This window comes from Tenrec ecaudatus, chromosome 4 (assembly GCF_050624435.1).
Source record: "Tenrec ecaudatus isolate mTenEca1 chromosome 4, mTenEca1.hap1, whole genome shotgun sequence".
Lineage (NCBI taxonomy): Eukaryota > Metazoa > Chordata > Mammalia > Afrosoricida > Tenrecidae > Tenrec > Tenrec ecaudatus.
Genome location: NC_134533.1, coordinates 196,604,075 through 196,622,250, shown reverse-complemented (window position 1 = coordinate 196,622,250; position 18,176 = coordinate 196,604,075). Strand labels below are relative to the sequence as shown.

Genomic DNA, 18,176 nt, shown 5'->3' with positions numbered 1-18,176 from the left:
TTATTTTTGTGGTTCGTTTCCTATTTATTGGAGATGTTCAGTGAAGGTGTTGACTGTGGTTCTTTCTTCTTTTTTGGAATGTGGGCATGTGATTGTGCTGTAAATTTCCCCTGAAGTATGCTTTTGCTGTGCCATAGAGATCTTGGTATGTTGTATTTTCATTCTCACTTGATTCAAGCAACGTTAAATTTTCTTTTATTACACTGTAGTTTTTTGAAATCATTTTATTGGGGGATCATGCAACTCTTATCACAATGCATCCATCCATCCGTTGTGTCAAACACATTTGTACACTTATCGCCATTATCATTCTCAAAACAATAGCTTTCTACTTGAGCCCTTAGTATCACCTCGTCATTTTTCTTAAGCAGGATTACTTCTCAGTTTCCATTTATTTGAATCCACCCTCCTTCCCAATCATCCTATTCTTGATTTTTTAAATTCCTATATTTGAATTTTATAGCATGTGATCTGAAAGGATGATGTGTAGCAAATTGATCTTTTAAGTTTATTGATATTTTCTTTGTGGCTTAACATATGATCTCTTCTGGAGAACATTTAATATATTTTGGAAAAATGTATTTTGTGCTGCTATTGGGTAAAGTGTCCTTTGTATGTCTGGGAGGGCAGCGGCACAGTGTTCTGTAGTCTTTTGTCTTTGTTGAATTCCTTTCTTATTATTCTGTGCTTCATAGAAAGTCGTGTAGTAGGGTCTCCTATTGTTGTGGGCTTTCCATTCTTGTGAAAAGTTAGCTTCAAAAATTACAGGAGCAATTCTACCCTGCCCTGTGGGGTCACTCTGAGTTGGCCTTGACTTGATGGCAGTGAGCTCATTTTCAGGTTTATTATGGAGTTGTCTATTTCTCTCCTCAATTCTGTTAAAATTTGATTTTTATATTTCAGTTGTCTTGTACTGGATGCATGGATATTTATTATGGCTCTATTTTATTTGTTCAATTAATCATTTAATCAGATAATCTCCCTCCTTTTCTCTTATATTGATTTTTTCCCTTAAAGTCTATTTTACCAGAAATTAACATCACCACTCTTCTTTAAAATATATATATATATATATATATATATATATATATCCATCATTTTATTTTTGTTCTATTTTTTTATTTTGTGTGTAAAGTGCATCTCTGTAGACAGCATAATGATGGGCTCTGATTTTTAAAATTATTCTCCTGCTCTTGCATTTAATCCTTTGCATTTGGTATTTTCAATCGTTTTGTTTATGAATTTCTTTATCACATCTTTTGTTGTTTTTGTTTTCATTTTTACTAAATCTTTATGGTTTCCCTTGTTTTTGATAAGGTTTATTATTTTTCTTTGAAGTTACCCTGTGGTTTATTATTTTTCCTCATGTTTGAAAGCCTATAATGGAGCGCTGGTGGTACAGTGGTTACAAGTTGGTTTGCTAACTGCAAGGTCAGAAGTTTGAAACCCCGGATGCTCCCTGGGGGAAAGCTAAGGCTTTCTCTTGCTAGAAAGAGTTACAGTCTTGGAAACCCACAGGGGAAGTTCTACCTCTTCCCAAAAGGCGACCATGACTCAGAATTGACTTGAGAGCAGTTAGTTGGGAGTTTGGTGGATACCATCTTAAAATTGCCTTCCTTTCCTCTTAGTTTGGAGCTTCAGAGAATACTCTGCATTTTCTCTTTTTGCATTGTAGCTGTTCTTATGTAAAAATTGGTGTCTTGGGTTCCTTATTTTTACTCTTGTATGTTTATTTTACTTTAATTTCTGGGTGATATTATATGGGCTAATCAGAGATGATTGTCTACTGTGGTTAGTCTTTTCTCTGAAGAACTCCTTTTAGTATTTCTTTCACAAATTCTCTTCATTTCTGCTTTCCTGGAAATATCATTTTACCATTGTATTTGAGGGACAATTTAGTTGGGTATATTATTCATGGTAGAATTCCTCCCCTCCCCCCGCCCCACCTCAACTCCCTCCACCTGAGTTTTTTTTACATATATCATCCCATTGCTTTCTTGTCTGTCTGGTTTCTGTTGGGAACTCAGATCTAAGTCTTTCTGCTTCACTTTTGTAGGTAATATTTCATTTTTCCAAAGCTTCCTCAGGATTCTCTGTCCTTGGTTTTGGAACGTTTGATTATGGTATGTGCAATAGTTAATCAATTCTATAACAGGACTTGCTGTGAGTGGTCAATTTGGTGTGAGTAGAATAATTGGGTGGCATGTAACCTCCTTATTCAGGTCACAGCCCTAGTGCAATTGAAAGGAAGTTTCCTTTAGGATATGACTGAATCCCGAGATAAATGGACACTGAAAAAGCTTGCTTGTTTTATCTGGGAATCAATCCTGAATCTGGCTCATTGTCCTCCAGTTCTTTGGAACTGGGCCAAGAGTCTGCCATAATGCCTGCTGATCCTGGCAGCTATCATCAGCACCCTGCCATCTGACCCGAGGACCTTAGATTCATTCACTCTCCAGTCACAAGTCTAAGTCCTGACCTTGGACTCATCCTTCTCTGTTGACACCAGCCTGAGGTCTTCCGGCCAATCCTGGCTTCATCAGCCTCCAATGCCAATAAGTTAGGAGAAGTCTTCAGATTAATACCTGATCCATGAATTTGGAACCTGCTTGGATTCAACTGGCCTGCTTCTACAACTGTGTAAGCCATTTCCTCAATATAAAAATATGTTTGATTTTACGGTCCTAGAGAGGTCTGGGTGATTTTCTTTTGGAACCTATCGTTTTTGTGGTTTGTTGAAGGCTTTAAATGCATATCTTTTCATCTTACACAACATACAGAAAAATTTCTTTCAATAAATCTTGAATAATTTTCTGCGATGTTTTGTTTGTTTGTTTTTACTTTGTTTTTCTTCTCCTATTCTTGAATTCTTATCACATGTAAGTTATTCTTCTTGGTGGTACCCCACATAATTCTTAGTTTGTTGCTCTTGTTGTTTTGTTTTCCCAGATTGCCCCTCTAACAGATTAGTCTAGAAAGATCGGAAAATGGCGTGGGGCCATATTTGACCTCCCAAGGCTCATTGCCACAAGGCAGAATTTAGAAATACCTCCACCCTCCATCCCTTTTTACCCTATCATACCAAACTTCCCTCCCATAGTACTCTAGCTTCGATAGATAACCAAGAACCACAGAACTCACCGATTATGCTCACAATTATATTGTTATGTTTTTTTCCTCTTTAGGGAAGTTAACAGGTTAAAATCCAGGTGAGAAACACTCAAGATATAATTATTTAGACAGGATAGTCTCTGCTGTGCTCACAGGCAAGCCTCTCTCTGGCTCTCAGTCCCTTGGCCTTGCCTCTGCCCTAGCAATGTAATATAGCTTTTTGGGGGATGCCAATAAGTACCCAGAGGACATGCTATTCTGCTGTAAGTCAAAACCTGGGGGCACTCAGCTCCAATTTCATAGGTCATCAAGCTAGCTCTCCTAATTAGGTACTTAGAGGCACACCACTACAAAAGCCATCTTCCTACCCCAAAGCACTGAGGTAGGTTTATTTGCTCGCTGGACTGAGAATTCCACCACTCTATCTCATGCTCTGGCTCCTGGTTCTGTGGTGGATGTTCCCCTGCCACTCCTCTGGTATCAGAGCTGTTTCCTGGATCAAAAAGGTCAATATGCAGGGATCTCAGGGTCCAAAGGACAGACTCCCCTCCTGGCTCTTCTCTCTTGCTGGTGGTGAGAACACCATCCTCTTCTCTCCCCAAGTGTATACTCAGCAGGACGGCAGGGATGGCAAGCACAATTAACTCTGTTAACTACTCACTGGTGACTTATAATCCAATCAGCATTTCCTCTACCTTTCTCTCCAGACACATCAGGAAAACAAACGACATTTACATTTACTGGGACCGTCTAAGACGAGGGCTAGAAGAGTCGTATTAAATAACTCACTGAATTACAGTCCAGCCCCTGACATTTGTGGCCATTGTCCTTTTCAAACATGAAGAATTCACTGTCAAATTTTTAATCATTTTATGGTGAGCACACCCATGAATGCTTTTAAGCCAAACACTTCATACATGTACCTTGCCCCATGTTACCTACCCGATTCATAAAGTGCCCAATCTGTTCAACCCAGGACTCTGAGGAGACAAGCATGTTTCTTAATGTGAACAATCTTTATTTCTGGTTGGTACTGTGGCCATCTGCATTCATGAGCAAAGTCCAGTACAAAGCCAGCCAACAAATCGCACCCATTCACTCCAGCTCAGCGACAAACATCTCTCTTCATTGGTGTGGGTTCTGTCCATGTCAGCCCTTCACCTTCAGACTAGGTTAATTAGGTGCCAGCTGCAAGCTTGAGTGTCCCCACACACTTTCCAGCACTTCAGATCAACTGGCTCCCTCTCATTCTCATCAGCTCTATCCTTCTTGGGCTAGGTTAATGCCTGTAGGTCCAGGTTTAAAGAAATCTTTCATTTCAGACTAGCCAGTTCTTCCTCGCCTCTCTCACCTGGGTGGACTAAGTCAACAGATGCCAATGGAAGGTGTCCACACAACTCATAGCTTCACTGCCTACCCGCCTCCCCCCGAGCCCACGCTTACATCCAGTGGACCCAGGTGACTGGCACAGCAAGCACACTGGGCTGTGTGCCCATTCGTTCCCTTTAACTTTCACTTCTAGATGGGCACAGATTTTCCTTGCATGGATACATCCAACGGCCAACTGCTTGCTCAAAATTCCAAAAGCCAACAGCCTGCTCTCTTTTGTTCTCTCCCTCCCCACCCCAACCCTGCCTCTGAAGGTCTGCCCTTCAAATGTAAACCATTTGTTCTCTCAGAAGTTTTGGCTGCCACCTAGGCTTCCCCCTAGTCCTCCAACTCCACACAGGCTTCAGACTTACAGTACAGCCTGTTCCTGCTGGAAAATTCCCAAACTCCCTTTTGGCATAGCCAATCAAAGATAGGCAAAAGGTGGGCTTACAAGCACTCTGGTCACATAAAACTCATATTAATTCCCATCACACATGCAGGCCTGTCTTACAACACCAGATAGGAGAAACATTCCACAAACACAGTGCAGTCAGACAGACACACAACCCATAGTCTGTGCACACACCCAGATTTGACCTTCGCTTCTCCATCCTCGGACTGTGTCTCCATTTATGTGTACATGGCCTTGGGAGTCTGACAGGGTAGACCTAGTAGGCCCTGGCCCCTTACCAGTCATACATTTCTTTATCAGTCTAGATTTGACGTCAGGGCACTCTAGAGGCAGCTTTTGTTTCCTCGGCTGCAATATGTGATTTTTTAACATTCCTTTCAGCGACTACAGGTTACAATAACCAAAGTTACCACCTAAGCATAAAACGTTTACTTCTGTGTGTTCTTTCCCTGGCCAAGCCCCCTCGTTCCAGTGAAGCAGGACACGCTCTTCTCTCTTGCTGGAAGTGAGATCCACTACAGTGGCTTCGAGATTGGTCATTTTAAGCAGGATGGGAATAACAATGAACTATTAACAACAACTCACAGATGAATCATCATCCTATCAAGTCTCCCCCCAGCTTCTTATCCAGATGCATAAGGAAAACCAAGGTCCTTTGGTGTGAGTATCCCCGGCTGTGGCAGAAGAGCTCTGTTAAATGATCTACTGCATTGCGAGAGATTTTCCTTCAAGCTCACTCACTCGGTCTTTTCGTTCTTTCATTAATTCAGTTCTGCGTTCGCTCTCTCCATGCTTTATCTATCCCTGATCTTTTAGTGTTTATCTTCTAAATTTCTATTGCTGTTTTTGCATGGTTTCTAATTTTTCATTTATGTGCCAGTTCAGTGTTTTCCTAAATTCTTATAAAGAATTTTTTTCTTTTTCTGTTTCCCTTTTTGCTGCATTTTCTGTCAGTCGATTGAAGGCACCTAAATAGTAATCATTTCAGCTCCTTATCAGGGAGTGCCAAGGCCGTGTCATTCTGAGGAAGATTTCCTGGCTCTGGATTTTGGTCTTTTGTTGAGCTTGCCTTGTGTATTTTTTTGTGAACAGAAGTTATTTGAGAAATTGTGGTGGATTGTATTTGTATTCATCAGTGATCTTATATTGTGCTTTGCCTGCGTTTTTTTAAAAGTTTAATCTGGTCAAGCAAGAACAGTGTGCTATACTCTGCTTGCTAATGTGGGAGTGCTCTCTCTGGGGAGTGTGATCAATTATAGGGGATGGAGGTGCTTGCACTGTTCGCTGTTCACTGCTTTGGTAGCACAGTCGGTGGCCGGTGAGACTGGAAATGGCCACTGTCTATTATTAATCAAATGGCCCTCACCCAGTGAGTGGGACTGAAAGAGGTGCACATGTGGACGGGCAGTGTAGGCACCATGTCTTCCATGAGAAAGAGCAAAAGAAAAACAAGAGGGATAACAACAAACAATATAACGAATAAGGGAAAGGAAGAAAGGGGGATAACAAGGAACAATAAAAGGAAAAAAGAAAAGAAAATGAAGATAGAAGAGAGGAAGACTAAAGGAAAGAAAGCCAAAAGCAAATGCTATCCATGGGGAAGAAAATAACACGGAAAAAAGAAGAAAGGAATGAGACAAATAGAAAAAACAAGAAGAAAAAAATAAACATAGGGAAAGAAAAAGACAAAACAGGAGGGAGGGAGGGCGTGTGCACGGCACTTCTGTAGATGGAGGAGGTGGCAGGGCAGCATCCTCAGTACAGGTTGGTGCACTCTGCTGGTTGAGGAGGCCACGGGTGGTATGGTGCCTAGATCCACGAGGAGCTCATGCAACCTCGGGGGCAACTGGAGGTAGAACACCTGGTCCTAGCAGGCGTTCCTGATGGTTCAGAAGGCAGCCAGGGATTGGGCGGCCAGTTTGGCAATGTCCACTTGGCTGGTCTGAAGACATGGAAAATGTGTCCCACTCAAAGTGGGGGTGTACTTTGCACCTGATCTACAAGTGTGTGCCTTCCACCTGAGGTGGACCTGAGGCCGGATACAGCGGGTATCAGTGGTCTTTGGATGACAGGGGTAGTGCATCCATCGTATTTCTGGTCGCTCGCAGAGTGTAGGGAGTAAGCAGAAGGTTGTACCTTTTGGCACACCAGCTATTAATATGGGCACTGGTGCAGGGCTGTGTGAGCAGAGCTGATGATTAGGTTGCTGTCTTGGTGGAAAAACTGCCAAAATAGATTATTGTCATGCTGTCAGGCTTGTTGACCTATCTGCTTGCCTCCTTGCTTGCTGTTCACATTCATTACATTTCTTTTTCTAATGGGTATTAGATCCACTTCTTTACCCTTTCTTTTTAAGCTCGGGGTTCCAGGATTATCGAGGTTTTATTTGGTTTCTTGTATCTATATTGTCGAAGTCAGGGTAGCTTCTTTGCCTAGTCTGCCATCTTGCCAGAAGTCTTTGGGAACTATTTTTATCGAAAAATGTATAAGCTATGGTAGTCCTCAGGATCCTGGAGGTGTAATAGGAAAACAATAGACAGGTGTGGGAGTCTCAAGTCCCCTTTACTGGGTCTGCTAGTTCTATGAAATTGGGAGCATGAAGTGTCTTCTGAAGCCTGGTTTCTCAGCCTCAGCACTATGGATCATTTGACCAGCCTTGCACTTCTCTGTTGGGTGGTTGGGCTGTCTTGTGCATTGTAGAATGTTTACTTACTAGACAGCAGTAGCACCCTCCAGTTGCAACAACCAAAGATGTCCCCAGACATTGTAAAAAAAAAAAATCCTCTCTGCTGTGGCCAGGCTGTATTGCCTCACCTGAATTTGTGAGCTCCTAAAATCCTCTTTTAGTTCTAAGATAGTATGACTAATTTAAAGTAAAAGACTATACTAGGGGTTTTTTATGGGACAATTTATAGATCAGAATCAGATTAACGTGAAGAGGAAACAAAAACAATCAAAAACCTACACCATTGCCTTGAGCACATCTTGATCCTAGTCTGAAAGGGAAAGTGTTGCTTCTCATTTAAAGAATACCAGTTGAAGTTCATTAAAAAGAATACCAGTTGAAGTTATCATAAATCTTGGAGCTGCTCACAACTACATGTGAGCCCTAGGCTAAGTTTGGGTCAACAATTAGCATTCATAGAACATCAGTCTGCCCCTTTTTCCTCTTGAAAGTATCCTAGTCATACCTTAAACAAGCCATTGGCTTCTATCTAGCCATTGGGTCTGCTGACCCAAACTTAGCCTAGGACTCACACATCGTTGTGAGCAGCTCCAAGATTTATGGTAACTTCAGCTGGTATTCTTTTTAATTCTAAGCTTTATGCAGGAGGGACTGCATTTTCCAGGAAACGTTTGTATTTCAGATGTTGTAGTCGAAATGCATGCATATGATCTTTGTAAAAGTCCTATATATTTAGATGTTGAAGGCATTTGACTAGATGTTGATTGACTGGATGGATAGATCCATGCATGGTAAGTGTTCTTCGATTGGCCAAATAAAATGATATCTCTGGTTATAACACCTGGTACCTTTTGGGCAACACATCTGTGTTCTGTGATACCAGAACTCAATGACTTCCCATTCCACTGGGATCACAGACAAAATTTGGTAAACCAAGGTGGTAGGATGATTTTGAACTTTAGCCTATGACAGAAACACTTGTGTTGATTAATAAAAACCAGAATGCTGATTCCCACCCACAAAGCTTCTGATGCAATAGGTGTGAGGTAGGAGCCCAGAATCTGTATTTCTAATATGTTTCCAGGAGCAGGGAACACCCTTTGAAAATCAGTGAGATAATGAATATCAAAGCTGAGGCCACATAAGTATCTTCTATGAATCTTACAAATGTAGCTTTCTCCTCTTCACTCACCCTCAAAGTCTGGAGGAGCCATTCTGAGCAGGGCTTAGGAGTCTGTACTTACTTAGGACTTCTAGGTGATTCTAATACAGGTTGTGTTTTAGACTGGCATAGTGACTGTGCATTGGGCCCAGAGCTGCTAGATCAGCAGTTCGAGACCACCAGCCGCTCCATGGGAGAAGGATGGGACTTTCTACTCCTGTAAAGATTTAGTCTCTGAAACCCATGGCAGCAGTTCTACCCTGTCCCAGAGGGTGGCTGAGAGTCAGCATTGCCGTGATGACGATGACGGTGAGCTTTGGAGCTTTGCAATGGAGAGGCCAGGAAAGTGATGGATTTGAAGATTACTGTGGAAACTGTGTCAGGTAGGAAGGAGGAAGAGTAGGGATATCAGTAGGGGCGTAGCAGGAAGATACTCTGTGGATGTGCTTTATGTGAACTCTGCTCCTGGACTCTGGGGACTTTATACATTCCTTCCATGGTTAAGATCCCTGACTGTCACTCAAGGCTCTCAGTTCAAGGGCTGAAAGATCAGCCATCAGCCATTTGACTTACATTATAAACGAGTAACATAAACACAGCATATGGAAGTGCTTGTGAAAGTTATTGACCTTTTATTTTTGCAATACATCTGGAACTTATCAAAGCTCATCTCCAGGTGACCACGTAAAATATCTAAACCGCAATTGACTGTCCAGAAAGCTAGCACCTTGTACAGAAAGTGCACCAGTTCTTGGCAACTGGCTGCAGATGATACAAAAGAAAGGAACAGCACAAAGCCCCCCAAATCTTTATGGTCAGACACTCACATTCATTTTCAAGTATAGTATATACATGTAAGAATGGATACTATATTTAAAGGTAACTAACATTCCTCAGGTCTGAGACTCTCACCATTTCCAAACCATCCCACCCTGACATGCTTCTCCGTAGCACACGCAGCTCATGTCAACCCACTGCAGGCAGAATAGGGTGCGTCAGGGCAACGGACAGTTACTTTTTTTTTTTCCTGCGAGAGTCATGCGTAATTATTTATTTAACTAAATTATATCTTATGAGAATCATCTTGATTCCAAGGCATCTGAAAAAAATTAAAAGTCTCCCCTTTACTCCTGGGCAATGGTCACTAAAGATGGCCATACAGATGAACTTTTGTTTGTTTGTTTTTTAATCCAGTCATATCTGGCTTTCCCGAGAAGGGTCGCACTTTGGGATTACTAGATTTTGGAAGCAAAAGCAAACAATCTAACAAGACAATTACAATGACAATTTTATCGTTCTAACACGCTGCCAAAAAACCTTCTCTGCTTCTTGTTAAAACAGAGAGCAAGAAATTCCTCTGCCAGAAGGATTATCACAATGCTCATCTCATCAAAACGAATACTTCAAATTAACCATATCCACTAAAAAGAGCAAAGGTTTAATTCTCTTCTTTAGACTTTGTTGAAATGACAACAAAAAGTGTTTTAAGTAATGCTACATACATTAAGTTTTACTGCAGTACCTCTTTTTTTATAGCTAAGATGTGCTTATTTTTCAGCTAACGATTAACTTTTTTGTTCGTAATTGTGATTATTTTCTATTATGGAAACTTTGGATGCTAAAAAAGGTCCAAATATTTGCATGTGAAATATAGTTATGGGGGAATGTGTGTTGAACACAAGAAAAATTCTTAAGAAAAGCTGTGAGAATGAATGTTATAGCACAAATTTGACCGTCTTTTTTCTTTCCCATCACATATTTGAAATACATTCATCATACTTATGAGACAATGCTAAACATTGGCACTCTAGTTAGATGAGCATCATGCAAGATTCTGAATGCATCAAGGGAATGGCCCAAGAAAGGATCTCTTGGATATGTCAACATTACACACGAAAATGCGGAGAGATTTCTGTATTTGTTTTAAACCATGACATCCTGACAAGTTATTATAGACTTTCTTTAAGCTTTATCATGTAGGTGGTAGGGAGTTTATATTCTATCATCACCAGATACCCCCAAAGCAAAACACATCTTCTCGTGAAAGGCACAAACTCTAGGGGACCAATGGGGCCAAACTTTAAAAACTATTTTAAGTTGGACTTTGAACTCTTTTGTTCCAGTTTGGCCTCAGACAGCAAACTTGCATTTCCACCCATGATATACTGAAGCAGAATCGCCATTTTAACAAGATCCCTAGGTGATTATTATAGATTCCCGGGTGATTCATGTGTGTGTGTATGTGTGTGTGTGTGTAATGTAGATTCTGATTCAGCATACCTGGGGTAGAGAGGCAAATGCGCAGCAAGGGGTAAAACCAGAATGAACCGGTAAGAAGTGTTCATTTTATTCTTTCGTTCTTAGGCTCCCAATACTGCCTCTTCCGGTATAACATTTTGTAATTTGTAGTTTCTAGAAAGACCGTAAGTTTTTTCAGCATATCAGTGATATTTCCCAGCGTTTATACCAGCCTTAATGTATTTGCTCCTTTCCTACAGTTAGGAGATGAGGTTATTTAAACATTTCAACCACGACTTTTCATTTCCTTACCAGAAGTGAGCCTTGCCATTACTTCAGGAGCCTGAGCATTTGCATATTTAATCATTAATGTCTGTGGCTTAACTATTTGGCTTGGAATGTGAACTAAATGGTCACTTCCATTGTCCTCCAACACAAAAGGCGAGTCTCTCTCGGTAAATGTTTCATCCCCAAAGAAGCTGTCCTCTCCTGAAAAATTCTCATTTGACTTGAAAGGAAATCTAGGGGAAAAAAGAAAGGTTTAAGTGAATCTGCAAAATGTAGAATGCAATTTTTAAAATTCCATCAATCAGATAGGATTATTTACCTATCGCTGTGATTGTTAAAAACTTGGAAACCTAAGATGGGGAATTGGTCAATTTTGTTATCCTTCTGGGTATAAAATGAGCTATCTCAGAAGCAGGAAGTGGGGATTTCATTAGCATAAAAAAGAAGAGTCAAGGGTGGAGCCTATCCTTGGGAATCCAAGATTTCTGAGCTGCACTGCTCCAGTGACAGAAAACTGACACGAGAGAAGCAGCAAAGCAGTGGTGGCGGCAGAACCAAGAGCCAGAGCCAGAGACGGATGGTGGGCTTCCCGGCCAACAGAGAGCATAAAGTAAGTCCTCTGGGTAGGAGACTCTCTTGTGGAGTGGGTTACCTCTAGGTGCTCAATTGGGACACTAGGTTTGCGGACATGTGGAATAGAGCTGTATGCCTTCAGGCCAAGGTCTGTGGTGGAATGGTGTGCCCTCTGGGTATTTATCAGCAATATTAAAAGAGCTCTAGTACATTGCACAAGCAGGGTAGAGGCCAAGGCTCCATGTGGATGAGAGGTCAAGGATCAGAGTGGGCATGGCTGAGAGACTTGACTGGAAGAACTGTGTCTTAAGCATTTTTGATCCTGAATTGTAGCCTGTTGACTTCTTTAAACCACATAATTATAAACATTGTCTGTGAGCTCCATGTGCCCATTGCAATAAATGACTGAACCCAGCAGAGATGTAGAGTACCACGGGAGGGGTGGGTGGTGTCAGAAACTGGAGGGTGGAGGGTCTGGTCCTTGCCTCAAAGAAACTGACCTTATAAGCTCAGAAGAGATCAGATACCACTCCCATCCTTTTCACAAAGACCTATCCCTCAAACAATGTACAAAAGCCAACTCAAACTGTTAAAGCTAAAACTGTGAAGTTCTTAGAAGAACGCATAGGGAAAAAGATCTAGTAATTTTAAATGAGAGGCTGTCAAAGCCAACAATAAGTGCACAAATCGAAGACAAAATAGGAAACGGAAATCTTGTAAAACTTAATTACTTATGTTCATCAAAAGAGTAGGAAGATAAACTACAGGTTGGAAAAAAAAGTCTTTGGACAAGATATGGTGACTATATACACATATGTATGCATATGATAGGAAGCATTTATAATGTATGTATTATATATGATTTCTATATGATGTCTATGTAATATGTATCTGATGTTTGTGTAGGTGTGAACACACATATATATGAAGCATCTATAAAATGAAAACAAAAAGAGAAATAAGTCAATAAAAAAACAACAGGCAAAGGCTATGAGCCAAAGAGGATGTCCAAGTAACCAACAAACATGTTAAAGATGCTCAGAAGTATTCATCATTGTGGTTGCTTGGTCTCACACTGTCCTCACAATTGTTGCTATGTTTGAGCTCCTGGTTGTAGCCACCGTGTCAATCCATCTTTGTGAGGGGTTTACTCCTTTTTGTGAGTCCTCTACTTTACCAAATCGACGCCCTTCTCCAGGCTCCTGGGTCTCCTGATCACAGGCCCAAAGTCCTCGAGACCAAGGCTCACCAGCCTCCCTTCTAAGGAGCAAGCTGGTTCTATTTCTCATCTGTTCACTCTTCTGGTCAGATGCACCCTAGACCTCAAAGTAGTAGGCATATTTTACTTTTTAACACTTTAATAGAGTCCCTCACAGCACACTTGCCCAGTGTAAGTACATGGTTCAATTTTTTTCCCTGTTGCTTCTTCAGGTGTTGATTGTGGATCAAAGTAAAATGAAACCCTTGATCATGTCAGTATCCTCTCCATCGCGATGCAGCTAACTGGTTCCGCTGTGAGGATTTTTGTTTTCTCGGTTAAACTGTTACCCGTACTTAAGCCTTTATCTTCACCAGTAACCGTTTCACGTGCTCTTGGCTTTCAGCAGGCAAGGCTGTATCATGTGCATATCGCCGGTTGTTAATGAGCCTTCTTCCAAGTCTGATGCCGTGTCCTTCTTCATAAAGCCAAACTTCTCGTACCATCTGCTTAGCATACGTATTGAGTATGTCTATTCTGATTTTAAACCCTGCAACGTGCCCTTGTTCTGTTTGAAGGCTGCCTCCTAGTCAGTGCACAGGTTCCACAGGAGCACAATTAAGTGCTATGGGATTCTCGTTCCTCACACGTAAGCTGCAATTGGTTATCATCCATGTAGTCTAACGTCTTTGCGCGCTCAAGAAGCCGCACTTAAACCTCTTTCTAGTTTTCTCTCCTTCCAGGCAAAGTTCGTCTGACACCAGCAATGATACCCATGTTCCACATCCTCTTCTGAATTTGGCTTTAATTTCTGGCCGTTTCCTGTCCATGTTTTACTGCAACCACTTTTACATGCATGTAATTTTCATAATTCTGTTGATTATTTTTCACAGCCTATTGGATCAGCTTTCTTGAGAATGAGAACAAAAATGAATCTCCTCTTGTCAGGTGATTCGCCAGGGAGCTGTCTTCCAAGTGTTCTGACATAGACGAGTGAGCACGTCCAGTGTTGGGTCTGCTTGTTAAAACATCTCAGTTGGGGAGTTCCTGAAGTCTTGTTTGTCCCTAATGCCTTCAGTGTAGCTTAGACTTCTTCCTTTAATCCCATTCATGCTCGATCCTGAGAATTTTACCTCCTGAGAATTTTACCACTGGACCACCAATGCAGCGACTGCTACCTCCTGAAATGGTTAACACCAACTAATGCCTTTCGGTCCTGTGTGTTCCTGTCATCTTCTTTTGATGTTTTTTGTGTCTTTCAACATTTTGTACATAGAATCCTTCAATATTTCAAACTGAGGCTTGAATGTTTTCTCACTTCTTTCTGCTTGAGTAATACTGAGCATATACTCCAGTGGGATGTGTTCAAGGTCATATTTTGACTTCTGTGGACTTGGTTTAATTTTCTTCAGCTTCAGCATGGAGTGCCCTAGGAATGACTGGTAGTTTGTGCTGCAGTTCTTGTTCTACCTGATGCTACTAAACTCTGTCCTCCTTCCACAGGCGCAGTCATTTTGATTTTTGTCTATTCCGTTTGGTGAAGTCCACAGGTATAATCACCATTTTTGTTGTTGAAACAATTTTTTTAAGGAATAAGTTGTTGACTTTGCAAAATTCTACAATGCCATTTCTGGAGTCATTTCTATCACCAATGTCCGATTTTCTACTATCAGGCATTTGTATGTGTGTGTTTCTATTATTTGTATTCTAATCATCAGTAATTACCCATGCATCATGATTATGTTTTGATCAGTTTCAGACCACAGAAGTTGTTTTAAAAAATCTTCAATTTCTCTTGGGTATGGGTGATTGGTATGATATAATATATATATGAATATATTTTAATCATGTTCATTAACCTTCCTTGTAGGCATATAGATATTATCCTTTCATTTAAAGCATTGTACTTATGGATAAATCTTGAAATGCTCATTTTGACAATGATGTAAAGCCATATTTTTTTCATTGTCATTTCTGGTGTAGTAGGCCATATATTTTTGTCTGAGTCACAATGGCTAATACCAGTCCATTTCAACTCACCAATGCCTAACAAAGGTCCTCAAAGCTTTGTTCCATCCACATCCGTAAGGTCAACTCAACTGGAATGAGACAGCCCTTTCCTAGTGCTGAGTGCCTTCTAACTTGAGCCGCTCATTTCCAGAACTGCATCAGACACCGCTCTGCTGTGATTCATAAGGTTTGCCCCTGCCGAGTTTATCACGGGTAGACTGCCAGGTCCTCCTTCCTTGCCGGTCTTAGTCTTAGTCTACAGGTTTTGCTGAAACCTACCCACCATAGGTGACCCTACTGATATCTAAATAGCAGTGTCCTGGCCTCTAGTATCCCAGCGATATAATCGCCATCACAGTATGCCAACTGACAGAGGAGTGATGGAGAATTACCATATGACTCAGAAAGCCCATTCCTTGGCATGTATCCTCCTGACATAAAACCAACGACACCATCAAAGACGGGCACAGCTATGTCTAGTCAAAATAACAAAAGGATGGAAATAACCCAAGCACACTGCAGCAGATCAATGAATAAACAAATGTGATGGTTGTAACATGTTGCTTCCAATTCCTAGTGACTCTACGTACGTACAACAGCAAGAAGAGTGATAGCCCTGCACCATCCTCACGATTGTTGCTGTCAGAGCCCATGGTCACAGCCATCACGGCACGGGCCTTCCTCTTTTTCACCACCCCTCTGCTGAATCAAGCATGATGTCCTTTTCCAGGGACCGGTCTCTTTTGATAGCATACCTAAAGTATGTGAGATTAAGTCTCACCCTCTTAGCTTCTAAGGCACATCCTGGTTGTACTTCTTCCAAGACAGGTTCGTTCATCCTCTTGGCAGTCTGTGGCACTTCCCGTATTGTTTTTGTCAGCATCATAATTCCACTGCATTGACATTCTTTCTGTCTTTATTCCAGGTCCAGTTTTCACATGGATCTGAGATGTTTGAAAAGACCCTGGTTTGACTCAGGTGCATCTTCGTCTTCAAAGCAACAGCTTTTCAACACTTTAAAGAGGTCTTGTCGAGCAGATTTACCCCATGCGATGTGTCATTTCATCTCTTGGCTGCTGAGCATTGACTGTGGAGCCAAGGAAGACAAAATCCTGCACAACTTTGATCTTTTCTCCATTGATCATGATGAGCCTGTTGCTGTAGTTGTGAGGAGGATGATTTTCTTTACACTGAGTTGTAATCCGCACTGAAAGCCGCAACTCTTAATCTTTAGCATCAAGGGCTTCAAGTCCTCCTTACTTACAGCAAGCAAGGTTGTGTCATCCGAATATCACCTCAGGTTGTTAACAAGCCTTCCTCCATCTTGATACTGCATTCTTCTTCATATAGCCCAGCTTCCCTGGTTATCTGCACCACATACAGACGGAATAAGTATGGTGAGTGTACAACCCTGACACGCACCTTTCCTGATTTTAAACCATGCAGCGTGCCCTTGTTCTGTTAACACAACTGCCTCTTGATCCATGTACAGGCACCACACGAGCACAATGTAGTGTTCTAGAATTCCCACTCTCCTCAAGGCTATCCATAGTTTATCATGCACAACATAATTGAATGCCTTTGCATAGTCAATAAAACACAAGTGATCATCTTTAGAGAATTCTCTGCTTTTAGCCAAGATCCATCTGACATCTGCAATAATTTCCCTTGTTCTACATCCTCCTCTGAATTCGTCCTGAACCTCTGGCAGCTCCCTGTCAATGTACTGCTGCAACCATTGTTGGATGATCTTCAGCAAAATTTTACTTGCATTTGATACCAATGATAGTGTCTAATTGAGCATTCTATTGGGTCCTCTTTCTTTAGAATGAGTACAAATATGGATCTCTTCCAATCAGTTAACCAAGTATCTACCTCCAAATTTCTTGGCACAGACTGATGAGTGCTTCCAGTGAGTGCTTTCTCCACTTTCTGAAACATTTCCATCGGTGTCCCATCGAGTCTTGGAGCCTTCTTTTTGGCTAATGCCTTTAGAGCAGCTTGAGCTTTTTTGGTACCACTGGTTCTTGATCATATGCTGTCTCTTGAAATGGTTGAATATCAGCTAGATCTTTTTGGTACAATGACTCTGTATTTTTTCCACTTTTTGATGCTTCCTGCATCATTCCATATTTTACCTCTAGAATCTTTCAATATTTCAACTGAAGACTTGAATTTTTTCTTAAGTTTTTTCTTAAAACATTCTGAGTGTGTTCTTCCTTTTTGGCTTTCTAACAGTTGGTCTTTGCATATTCCAATATAATATTTTACTTTGTCGTCTTGGCTGCCCTTTGATATTTTCTCTTCAGCTTTTTGACTTCATCTTGTCCTCTACTTGCCTTAACTATTTTTTCATTAAGTGTAAGCTTCAGAGTCGCATCTGACATGCACTTTGATCTTTTCTTTTTTTCCCCTCCCTCTCTTTTTAATGACCTTTTGCTTTTTTCATGAACGATATATTTTTTTCTTAAAGAGATCATTTATTGAGTATTAAACGAGATGAAGGTAAAAGGAAGACACAGACACATCACCCGGATGAAGAACACCAACACGAGGGTGAAGTGACATCCACGAGCAGTATTCTTGATGTCATCCAGCAGTTCATCGTACAATGGAAAGTGTGATTAAGGAGAGGGATGATCTCAGAGCCTCAAAAGCACGCCTCAGGTGCAGACTAACAAATTTGAAAACTTCCATCTGTGCTACAAAGGAGAGCCTTCTCTCCTCTAGTAAAAGAGCTGACATTGCTGAGAACCAGGTCCAGAGTCTCATTATACGAGTGGCTGAATTACAACGGCAGCTGACTTGCAGATCTAGAGTAATGTTTGAAACCAAAGTAAGGGCATTAATTGGGAAAAGTTGGGACCCTGAAACATGGGATGGGAACATATGGGCTGATGATCCAGAAGAAGAGGATATTGAGCCCTTAGAAACACCTGTGCAGATTAGCCAGGAAACACCCAGGAAACACTCTCACCACCCATTATTTCCGCTAGACCTGTCACTAAAATTAAGTCTCAGAAACCTCCTAAAGGTGAGGTTGAGATGATTATCCAAGAAGAAGCGTGCTACACACATAAAGACCAGCTCATCAATACTGTTCTTTGTTCCAAAGTTGTTCTTAAAC

At 41.2% G+C, this 18,176-nt stretch overlaps 1 protein-coding gene across 1 annotated transcript in view; it reads right to left on the bottom strand.

The window, feature by feature from the left end:
• COL6A5 (collagen type VI alpha 5 chain) overlaps nucleotides 1-18,176 on the bottom strand; it is a 127,829-nt gene that overhangs the window by 28,792 nt on the left and 80,861 nt on the right. Inside the window, exon 36 of the mRNA XM_075547895.1 lies at nucleotides 11,293-11,501. Within this exon, the coding sequence (XP_075404010.1) occupies nucleotides 11,293-11,501 (209 nt within the window). The remainder of the gene's footprint in view (nucleotides 1-11,292; nucleotides 11,502-18,176) is intronic.